At 41.0% G+C, this 12112-nt stretch overlaps 1 protein-coding gene across 1 annotated transcript in view; it reads left to right on the top strand.

The window, feature by feature from the left end:
• Positions 1-12112, top strand: part of adck1 (aarF domain containing kinase 1) — a 134176-nt gene that overhangs the window by 74688 nt on the left and 47376 nt on the right. The window contains exon 7 of the mRNA XM_068339595.1: positions 6869-6985. Coding sequence (XP_068195696.1) covers positions 6869-6985 — 117 coding nt within the window. The remainder of the gene's footprint in view (positions 1-6868; positions 6986-12112) is intronic.

The following is a 12112-nucleotide window of genomic DNA, read 5'->3' as shown; positions in this document are numbered from 1 at the left end:
AAAACATCAGATTAGTCGAAGTCCTGACAGTATAAAATAGGCCCCCAGAGGAAACCAGTGTAGGAGGAAGATAGAGGGCATGAGAATGTGATGTCTGAAGTGAGACTCATCACATTCTGACAGGACCCAATGGTTCTCAATAATTGGACTCCACTGGAGCTGGTAAGCCCTGACCCAACATGCATATGTGATGAAACCAACACCCAGACAGGCTACCAGAACCATACAGGGCCACGCTAGCCGAGCATCCCCAACCCCGGAAGCCAGGAGCATCCAGACCCATCACCCGAATAGCCACCGGTGGCACCGAGGACCACGGAGACCTAGGGACCCAGAGGAGGCAATGGCCGCCACCGCCAGGGTGCACGGGACAGGCCCAAGGGGCACGGGGCAAGGAACGCTGTTTCCTGACAGCTGTCATGGACATTGAGAGATTGCAGGGAGCGAAACAATCGCAGTCTAAATAAAACATGGGAAAGGTGAGCTAAAGCGTTTAAGTACTGTATATTGAACTGGCAGTTGAGCGGGCATGATCCCTATTTTCCCTATTCTGCATCCACTAACATACAGTGAGGAAAATGCTGGAGTATTATATCCAGTAATGGATACAGAGTCAGTCTCTTCTATTTCAGTCATATTAGTGGTTTGGCCTCGACTTCTTACGACACAGGGAGCAGGGGAAGTGTGTGTGTGTGTGTGTGTGTGTGTGTGTGTGTGTGTGTGTGTGTGTGTGTGTGTGTGTGTGTGTGTGTGTGTGTGGTGTGTGTGTGTGTGTGTGTGTGTGTGTGAGCGTATCCAGCATTGTGTGTCACAAGGCTGGGAATGAGTGATAATTCCCCCTCTTGATTTCAGCCTGGATTATTTCACATGCAGGGTTTGTGTAGGTTGTATGTGACCCTTGACTGGTGACAGTGAATCTTAGGCTGTAAATAAAGGCTGAGGCTGTTTGTTTATGACCAGTGTGGACACACTGTGACGATGAGGACACGCCCTTAGTGGACACTCATACACATATGCATTACTGAAGCAGAGCTAACTAGTTAGTCAAATGCTTGCTGAGTTCAATAGTTTGTGAGGAACTTTCAGAGTGTAGCTCTGAGCCAGGTTGTTACCATACACCATTAATGTAGCCTGAACACGACCCCCCCCACACACACACACCTGACTGAAGCAGGGCTAACTAGTTAGCCAAATGCTAGCTGACTTCAACAGTTTTTGTAGAACTTGCAGTGTGTAGCTCTGAGTAAGGACAATACCACACAATGCTTCCATAGCCTGAACATGACCCCCCCCCCCACACACACACACTTACACACATACACATACACACACACATACACCAGACTGGAGCGGGGCTAACTAGTTAGTCAAATGCTAGCTGACTTCAACAGTTTGTGAGGAACTTTCAGTGTGTAGGTCTTAGCTAGGAAGATACCCCACAATTCTACTGTAGCCTGAATGAACTCCGCCTTTGGGTTGGCCATGCCCTTGGGCATGTCCACCCATCAATAATGTCAATCATTCTGTCCAATCACAGTGGGCTGTTTGTGACATCACAAATTGCACTCTAGCAAAATCTGATCTTTTGATTCGGTCCGGGCCATGAATTCCTAAAACTCCAAATATTTATTGACACAGGAAGCATTTGTTTACCAGATTCTCGGAGTTGGTTGGGTTACGGGGGACCACTATGTGTCATGGTTTACTGTAGGATCCAAATGCGAAGCATGGCAGGTCAGGGGAAAAAATAAATATATTTAACAAAGAGGATTGCGAGATGGTTGACCAGATGACTAGGTTGAACAGGTGAGTCGACAGGGGGTATGTAGTAGAGCTGGAAGGGTAACAGGCAACAGGCAGCAGAGCGGAACTGATAACATGAAGAAAACAGAGTTAGCAAAAGTCAAGGGTTTGGTAATGAGAGCCACGGTGCTGATACTGACTAGCAGTACAAACAAACACAGTCGAGACAAAAACTTCTGTTGTTTTACAGTTCCCCTTAGTGACCACTCTGGAGGCAAATGAAAGAGAGTAGGTTGACATGTATAAACACTGTGTGTTGATTGATCCCTTACTTGTCATCCCTCGCTAGGTGGCAACCCTTGTGAATAAACTGAGACTAAAGCTAAGATTTTATTTTTTGAAATAAAGTGTGTTTTGTTGTTAATTCCAAAAAGTGGCTTTCTTTTTAACCAGAATTGGATTATCAATCAATCAATCAATCAATCAATCAATCAATCAATCAATCAGTTAGTCAATCAATCAATCACCTTTTATTGATAAAGTGCTCAATCACATCAACAGACATTTTGAACTGCTTTCTACATGTAGATGTAGATGTTTTATACATGAGTGCTTCTGTTCTATGGCTTCAGATGGTGGACCATGTCTACCATGCTTCTCAGAAGTTTATTACCAACGGTAAAGCACTGACTAGACTCTAGACAAAATATTTTTATGATCATGATTTTCTTTCTTAGAAATAAGACGCAAAAACACCCAGATATTGGTCAGTCAAAACATGGAACACATTTCAAAAATACAGGAAAAATGTACAATATTTTCTGCACTATAAGGCGCACTGGATTATAAGGCGCACCTTTAATGAATTGTTTATCTTATAATTTATTTCATACAAAAGGCGCGCACCGGATTATGAGGCGCATATAATAAAAATTATTAAAATAGATTTAAAAAACTAGTGGTTGTAGTTGCGCTATCCATCCACCACCTAGAGCATTCATGACTGTGGGTCCGTTTCACGAAGGCAGGGTTAACCTACCCTGAGGTAAACCCGTGGTTCTGGGTTGCTTTACCCTGAACTTGGAAAACCAGGGATTTCGGTTTCACAAACGCATTTCACGGTTAGTTTTTCTAACCCAGAGTAAGTTGACCCGCAGTTTAACTGGCACGACAAGTGGAAAAAAAGCCATCATCAATGGAGCTCTGATTCAACGATTCACCATGACAACGGACGAGACGCGCACCGCAACGTTTTATGGCAGAATTTATGCAAATGAAGACTTTGAGGACATTTTCAGAAGAAAGAGAACAGCGTTGCAGCTGCAAAGAAGAGCGAGATGTGCTGAGATGTGAATTGCTGCTCAAGTCGATTCAATCCCACAGTCGATGTCAGTTGGTCTGCGCTGAACACCAGAAGCTTCAGCTATTGGTTTTTGCTTACATTTGTACATTATTTGAGAAGAGACATTCTGATACTTATCTTTCCATCCAAATGATCAAGTATTGCAGTCTGTTCCATTTACCAATAAAGAAGTGCTTTTGTTTACATCATATACAGTACATGGAATCATTTACAAAGCACCAGAAACTAACAAAGTTAATTTGTTTGAGTGCTTTTTAGTGCAGACTGAGTTCTTGAGGCTTGCTCCATAATTTGCTCTTACATTTTTTTAATCTTATTTATTTCGTTAATTTTTTTCGGACAAGTTAATATAGAAGACTTCACACCTTCATTACATTTACAACATCAACAACATCCGAAAAAAAAGGACTGACGGGTAGAAGCCAATAGGCTTGTGAAATTCCCGTCCCTGAGAATCAACAAACATCTCTCTCATTAGAATATGTAATCAACAAACTCAGACATTAAAAGTTTTCAACCAGCTCATACATTGAATTTTGACAAACGTTCATACCCTTATCCACTTCCAGATATTAGCCTTTTACCCTAGAGCATAACCATGTTTACATTCTTCCTAGGAACAACAAAGTTTGTTAACATCATAAATAGTCAAAACAAGAAGTTAACCTTGTCAGTGTTCTCCATATAATGATCACCTTCACCTCTTTCAGCAGACAGTGTTTATACAAGAATTAAACAGTTTGTTGCAGACACTTTAACAGTTTACATGGTATTATATCCCATGTTATGACAAATACATGTTTTTTTTGTTTTTTGTTTTGTTTTGTTCATTAGTCCATGTTTCTGACATCGATGATGTTGATTTTTTCTTCTGTTCCATGTAATACTTGGGTGTCCAAAATTGTAGAGCTCCCAATATCGAAGTGACTGTTGTACTGATCTTTGTAGTAACAATTCTTGTCAGTCTTTATTGCACACATTTCACCAACTCCTCTGCACTCCTGCCATTGTTTTCATCTGGTCTGGAGAAAGCCCCTATGTTTTGATGAAGATCCTGCAGTTGTCCGTCCAGGTGTTGTAGATCAGCCCATTCTTTTTCAGTTGTCGAGCTTTTTTAGCGATATCAGCATTATTTTTAGTAAGATTCTCATTAATGTAGAGATTTTTTCCTTTCAGTTTGAAGCCTTGTTTCAGAAGAGCAATTTTGTGTTTACGATTGTTGAATTTTATCAGCACTGCAGGTGGTCTCCTACCTCCAGATGATAATGGGTAACATGTCTCAATCTGGTCCGGATCTATAGTTATCTCCAGATCCCTCTGTTGAGAACTTACTTGTTGCTCCAGAGATTCGATGTCAGCGCTAGCCACAGCATTTCTGTAATTCGTCGGCTTAATTTTGATTCCATTGATGATCACATGATTTATACAAATGCTTTGTTCCAAATCATCCATTCTTTGTTGTCCCTGTTCCAAGAAAACAATTCTTCGATCTTTTTCCTCCATGTGTTTCTGCATTTTCTTCATTTTGACCGTCATTTCTAACAAGGCGTCTAGCACCGGCTTTTGCTTTTCTTCCAACTTTTTATCAAAGTCACTCCCTAACTTATCAAAGTTGCTCTTTAACTCACTCTTTAATACTTTCATAGAGACCATCTGGTCTTTAGTATCCTCCGATTTTCCTTTTCCTTTCGTCGTTTTGAAAAGAATAAGTGAGAGTCAGTGTGGGTATGAGTTAGAGAGATAATGACAACAGGAGACAGAAGAAAGACTTCTGCTCCCGTTGAGAGCCGGAAGTGATTTGTGCTTGTGATTTTTTTTCTGTTTATTTTCACCTGTGTCTGTTATATGTATTTTCTATCTTTGCCAGGACTCATAAGTGGTTTGTAATTTTAATGGAATATGTTTTTGTTGAAATTAAAGTTAATACACTCAACACTTTTGTTTTTGCTCCCATTTTTCATGAGATGGACTTAAAGATCTATAAGTCATTCCAGATCCACAATATTAGCATTTCTCTCAACCATTGTTCACAAATCTGTCTAAATGTGTGATAGTGAGCACTTCTGCTTTGCTGAGATAATCCATCCCACCTCACAGGTGTGCCACATCAAGATGCTGATCTGACATCATGATTAGTGCACAGGTGTACCTTATACTGCCCACAATAAAAGGCCACTCTGAAATGTGAAGGTTTTTCTCACAGCAAAATGCCACAGATGCCACAAGCATTGAGGGAGCGTGCAATTGGAATGCTAACAGCAGGAATGTTAACCAGATCTGTTGCTTGTGCATTGAATATTCTTTTCTCCACCACAAGCCGTCTCCAAAGGCGTTTCAGAGAATATGGCAGTACATCCAACCAGCCTCACAACTGCAGACCACGTGTAACCACACCAGCCAAGGACCTCCACATCCAGCAGGTTTACCTCCAACATCGTCTGAGACCAGCCACTCAGACAGCTGCTGAAACAATTGGTTTGCATAACCAAACAATTTCTGCACAAACTGTCAGAAACCATCTCAGGGAAGCTCAATTGCATGCTCATCGTCCTCATCGGGGTCTTAACCTGACTCCAGATCGTCGCCGTAACAGACTGGAGTGGGCAATTGCTAACATCCGATGGCATCTGGCACGATGGAGAGGTGTTCTCTTCACGGATGAATCTCAGTTTACATTGTTCAGGGCAGATGGCAGACAGCGTGTGTGGCGTCGTGGGAGTGAGTGCTTTGCTTATGTCAATGTTGTGGATCGAGTGGCCCATGGTGGTGGTGGGTTTATGGTATGGGCAGGCATCTGTTATGGACGAAGAACACAGGTGCATTTTGAATGCACAGAGATACCGTGATGAGATCCTGAGGCCCATTGTTGTGCCATACATCCATGAACCTCACCTCATGTTTCAGCAAGATAATGCACGTACACAATTGTACACAATTCTTGGAAGCTGAAAATGTCCCAGTTCTTGCATGGCCAGCATACTCACCGGATGTGTCACCCATTGAGCATGTTTGGGATGTGCTTGACCGGCGTATACGACAGCGTGTACCATTTCCCACTAATATCCAGCAACTTTGCACAGCTATTGAAGAGGAGTGGACCAACATTCCACAGGCCACAATTGACAATCTGATAAAACTCTGCATGCAAAGAAGATGTGTTGCACTGCATGAGGCAAATGGTGGTCACACCAGATACTGACTGCTTCTGAGTCCCCAGACCCCCAATAAAGCAGAAAAAAACTTCACATTTCAGGGTGGCCTTTTGTTGTGGGTAGTATAAGGTACACCTGTGCACTAATCATGTCAGATCAGCATCTTGATGTGGCACACTTGTGAGGTGGGATGGATTATCTCAGCAAAGCAGAAGTGCTCACTATCACACATTTAGACAGATTTGTGAACAATGTTTGGGAGAAATGGTAATATTGTGTATCTGGAATGAATTATAGATCTTTAAGTCCATCTCATGGAAAATGGGAGCAAAAACAAGTGTTGCGTTTAAATTTTTGTTGAGTGTAAATAAATAAATAATGAAATGTGCTAAAGACATAATACTGCTGGTACAGGAGCAGAAATCAGGGAACATGGTATGTTAAAAATTAAGAATATAGCTTTGAAAATGTTTTTTAATGTAATTGGACAAGATGCACTCTATAGATTTAAGGCTCACCATTAAACCCCCAACATATTTATACTACTGTAATCAAACTGAAAATGAATGGACCAAAACTTTTCTTTTTCACCCTTGTCTTCTCTCTGCAGGTTCCCAGTATTCACTGGAATCTGAGCACAAAGAGGATTCTTACCATGGAATTTGTTGAGGGGGGGCAGGTCAACGACAGGGAGTACATGAAGAAGCACAGCATCAATGTGAACAAGGTACCGCCTGCTAATAATGGTAGTCTCTGTCAGTATGCGTGTATGTTGTGTGTTATCCAGCTATGATCATCTTACCGACATACTTTGTGAGCAAAGGTAGCAGCTGTTTACTTGTTTACATGAGATTTGTTAAGAACTTTGCGAATATGTAAAGCATAAGAAAATAATTGTAAGATTTAAAATATGGGTGGGGACATGTTACGGTGGCGCTGTGGGTAATGCTGTTACCCCACAGCAAAGGGGTTCTGGGTTCAAGTCACGGTCTGTATCATGTTCTTTTGTCTTTGGGCATTTCAAACACACAGTACACAATGGTAAGATTTACACTTGTGCCATGGTGGCGATTGAAAACTTAAAGGAATGATGTCTTCCCCTCTGATGTTAAGCTAGGTAAATACTGTATCTGAGGGGAGATTCCTACTTTCACTGATGTTTGGCCCACAGCATCTCCAGAAACCTCAGTAGTGCACCTGGGATCCCAGATCTTCTGGCTACGTCCGGTACACTAGTAGACACCCACCCTTTTCTCAGATAATAGCATGAATTTATTGATTCATGAAATTTACCCCCAAAGTATAATCAAGGTTTAACTGTAGTCCTTATCCCAGCAACTGGTTACAGATTCAGATCTGCGGTTGTTCAATATTCTTTTCTGTTAGGGTTACAACTAGTAATTATTTTCTCAGCAGTTACAATGTTGACTGTTATTATTATTAAATCAATTTATTTCTTCAGCAGTCCATCATTTCCGAATATCACACACACACACACACACACACACACACACACACACACACACACACACACACACACACACACACACACACACACACACACACACACACACACACACCGAGAGAAAGAGATAAAGATGACAATGGGAGATAAGTAAAATTTATGGTTTGTGAACATTGGAATTCACACATACAAGCAAGTCAGATAGGGATACACCCTTTCTGACAATTAAAGAGTGATGATCAGTGTTACAAGATAAGATGGATAAACAGATACATAATAAAACACACAGACAGACCGTCAGGATGGATAGAATTAGTGGTTGGCAGTAGTGCATGCTGGCCCATGAGTGTAATCACATGATGGACAAAGCCTCTGACAGACCGTCCTCTCAGCTCTGGTCCTTGACGTGACCACAATGGGGCAAACTCTTGGATCTTTGGATTCTACTCCATAATGGAGGGATGTAAGATATGAGTGAATTTACTAACTGGACTACGTTTATGAAACTCAGTTGCTCTATTGTTTGAATAAAACCTCTGAAAATGAGTTCTTTTAACAATAATGTTGTTGTGATGCAGCTAAATTATGGTCAATTTAACATCAAGCTGATAAGAAGGTGGCTCATGTACAAGCATTTAGTTTCTAAAAATGTTTCCACATATTTGGGCTTACTTCCTTTTTCCTGTCTGATCCATTAAACTGGTCACAATAGAACTTTTAACGCTGGCCTACCACTGTAGCACTTTTAATACTGGCCTACCACTGTAGCACATTTTACACTGGCCTATCACTGTAACACATGTAACACTGGCCTACCACTGTATAGAGGTAGGATTGGGCCTAAAAAATCCAGCCTGACCCGACCCAGGCCCGCGGGTATTAAAGCACAACCTGGCCTGAGCCCGATCAATTAATTTGATTTACAGGCCCTAGCCCGAAACAAACCCGAAATGTTATATTTTATTTGTGAGGACTTGGGAGAAGGGAATAGAGGGAATGCATGAGTCAGACCTGGACAGGGCACTGCTCAGAAGAAGGGACTGGTTGCTCTTTGTATGATCACAATTGTGACGATGCCTGTGCATAATGATAACAAATTAAAGCCTGTCTTTTGTAATGAATTACCATACAGCGCCTTCTCTATCTTACCTAAATTATTTGTTTTATAAAGGTATTCCTTAGTTCAATATCCATAGATTGTTTGAGATACATAATATATAAATATATATTTATTAAAAAAAGTTACCAAAAGATAAGCCCGAGTCGGACCCGACCCGAACGTAATTATTGACATTTTGAGACTAACCTGGCCCGAATTTCAAGCCGGGTTGGGCTTGGACTCAGGCTCTGCCTTAAGATCTCACCTCTACCACTGTAGCACGTTTTACACTGCCCTACCACCGTAACACTTTTAACACTGGTCTACCACTATAACACATTTTACACTGGCCTACTACTGTCTGGGGCTCTTTCAATGCCATAGAGGATCTGCGGAAAGGTGCAGCTGCACTGTCCCTGACATCTTCACTAAGCCAGCATTGCTGTTGCCTCTCCATTTCCAGCATGGATCAAGTTGTAGATATTAAAGGTTCTACAGACTCCTAGTAGATATACTGGAGATGGTAGCTAAAAACCACTGGTAAATCTGTTTGAAAAGAAGATAAAAAGTCCATGTTTCCATCACAATGGTCCCAGAGAACTCCTCAACACCAATGTCACAAATTACTTCTTGCTTCATTGCACTCTGGGGATGGTGTACACCAGGCGTGAGAGTCAAAGTGTCACTTAATCAAAACCCTTTAATCAGTCCATAGTCAAATCCAGACAGGGGTCAAAATTAGATGATCAAAAAAAGACGGTACAAAGGAGGCAGGCAAAACCAAAATCCAGCAGACAGTCCAAAGGTCCTTCACGGGGCATTAAAAGACAGAAATTGTCGTCAAAACAGGCAAAGGTCAAAATCCAGAAAAACACAGACAAGGCGAGACAAACTCGTGGTCATACAGAAGCAGTCAAGTAGTAACAATAACCAGTTGGCATACACGATTCTCTGCTCAAACAAATACTACTGAACTACTCTGCGATGCGAACTGAAATGAAGGACCTTAAATAGACAAACCAAGATCCTAAACTAGGTTCAGGTGGAACTGATGATTAGGAATTAACTAGGTGTAAACAATGGGGAAGAACTAACTAAACACTGATTAGCTAAAGACCAAACAAAACAATCAGGGGAAACAAACTAGGTGCAGCGAATCATGAATGTGGCAGTAACAAAACCAAAAAGTACATGAACTGAAAAACAATAAACAAAATGCAAGTCAGGAACGTATGACTAAGGCAAAACAGAACATGGCAGATGCAGATCATCACAAGGTGTGTTAAAGTCAAACACACGGAGGGCCAAAAAAACAAATTTACTACAAGCCTAGGGCCGGACTGGTTCAGATTGTATTAACACAGTGTATATTATTTAATGATTAAATAAATAAAGCAATATTTTGTTATGGCTCTGTCAGTAACTTCAAGGAGAAACCTTTTCAACCGGCAAACAGCAAAGAAGTAAATGTCCTTCAAAAACAAAATATTTTCCTTAATATCAAGATAAATGCATAAATGAAATTTCATGGATTATAACCTGAAAATACATTATTGTACATGCATTATTTTATGAACAATAATAATGTTGTGCATGCAAAATAAAGATAAAGATTAAAGGTTACATCACTTTATTTATTTATTTACACTCCACTTTTGTACATACATATACAGTATCTATATGTGTTAGTCATAGCACACCATTGTGTACATGCTGCTGAACAAATACAACACATTAGAGGCCTGTAGGCATGCAATTAATAACAACAATCAGTACATGGGAGGCGTAGTAACCGGTGCGCCCCAATGAGCAGTTTGTGGGGGGGGCGGCGCCTTGCTCAAGGGTACTACGGCAGTGGCTGGGAGGTGAGCTGACACCTCCCACTGTCAACTCACACTCTGAAGATGTCTGGCGGGAGCGGGAATTGAACTGCCGATGGCTGTGCGATGTCTGGTCTTAAGACGTCTGCTCTACCGCTGAGCCACTGTCGCCCCGATGCATTAGTGTGAAAAAATATTAAGAAAATTTTAAAAAATTACTGTGCTGCTCTATGATCCTACCAATTACTAGTTTCAAATAGTACAATTTAAAAAAATCAAATCAGTTGTATATCTTTCTTGTGTCTCCTTTCTCTTATCTGCAATTTTCCCTGAGTCCATTCAGCTGAAATAAATATAGATAAATAAAACAAGAACCAATGCAGTCAGAGACTGCAACATCCCGCGACATCCCTGAATTCAAAATTTTACTTCGACGTACTTGCATAGGTCCAAGATCAAAGTTAGTGTTCTGACCTACTTTCATATATCAAAGCAGCACCTTTGAAATACAGTCTTACTCACACTGGCCTTCTCCCTCGCCTTTCTATCGTATCCTGGTCCTGAGTGTACAAAAGTTAAAATTTGACCTTGACTTAGTTTTCTTAAAGTCAGTCATTATCTCATTGTCAACCCCTTTGCCGCCCGAGTAATGTGCTTTTTGTTTCATCTTTCTATCTGCAACAGTTGCAAAAATATTTGGTGGACTAACGGACGGACTAACGGGCGAACACAAACATTGAAAATTACAATACCTCACCGCATTGAAGCAGGATGTAGTAAAATACAAAAATCTATGGCACACAGACAAAAAAAAAATACTTCTTTCAAGGAGACATCACATTTTGTAGAAACAAATGTAAAAATTTAACTGAATTTAAAACTGAAAATATGTTACTGCTGTGTAATTCTCACTTGTCTGATGCTGTTTTGTGAAAAAATTTGCCGGTCCGCCAGAGGTAGGTACACAGAAAAACTCACAGAATAAATCAGACAGAAAACTGCTATGATGCTGTAATAAATGAATGATTTATTTCCCGCAGAGCATAGAGCAAACAAACAACAAATAATGAGCAGCAAACAGCAGATAATGAACAGCAAAGAGTAAATTATAGACAACTATGATGCTAGAATAAATTGGTAGCTACAATCTCCACAAAGAACCGCTGGAGTAAGGTCGTAGTTTCATTCCCCACAGAGTATAGTAATGTACTTTGAGTCCCAGGATGCCCTATGATGCTAGAACAAATGTGTTGTTCATTCCCTCCACAGAGCATAGGACAGTACCAACAAATTCTTTGGTTGAGCTAAAGCATTCCAAACGTGCTCAGTCTCTTACCTTGACACAATGGGAAGGAGAGCCTACAACCCAGGCAGAGTAGCATCAACCACGCTGGGCGTCTGTTCGCATCCGCACGCAACCCGCAGCTGACTCTAACATGTCGCCAGAAACCCTCTACTTTTATACGACGG

The sequence above is a fragment of the Antennarius striatus genome, chromosome 17, assembly GCF_040054535.1.
Source record: "Antennarius striatus isolate MH-2024 chromosome 17, ASM4005453v1, whole genome shotgun sequence".
In the NCBI taxonomy this organism is placed as follows: Eukaryota; Metazoa; Chordata; class Actinopteri; order Lophiiformes; family Antennariidae; genus Antennarius; species Antennarius striatus.
The sequence above is the reverse complement of the archived record's forward strand: the minus strand, read 5'-3'. Positions and strand labels throughout refer to the sequence as shown.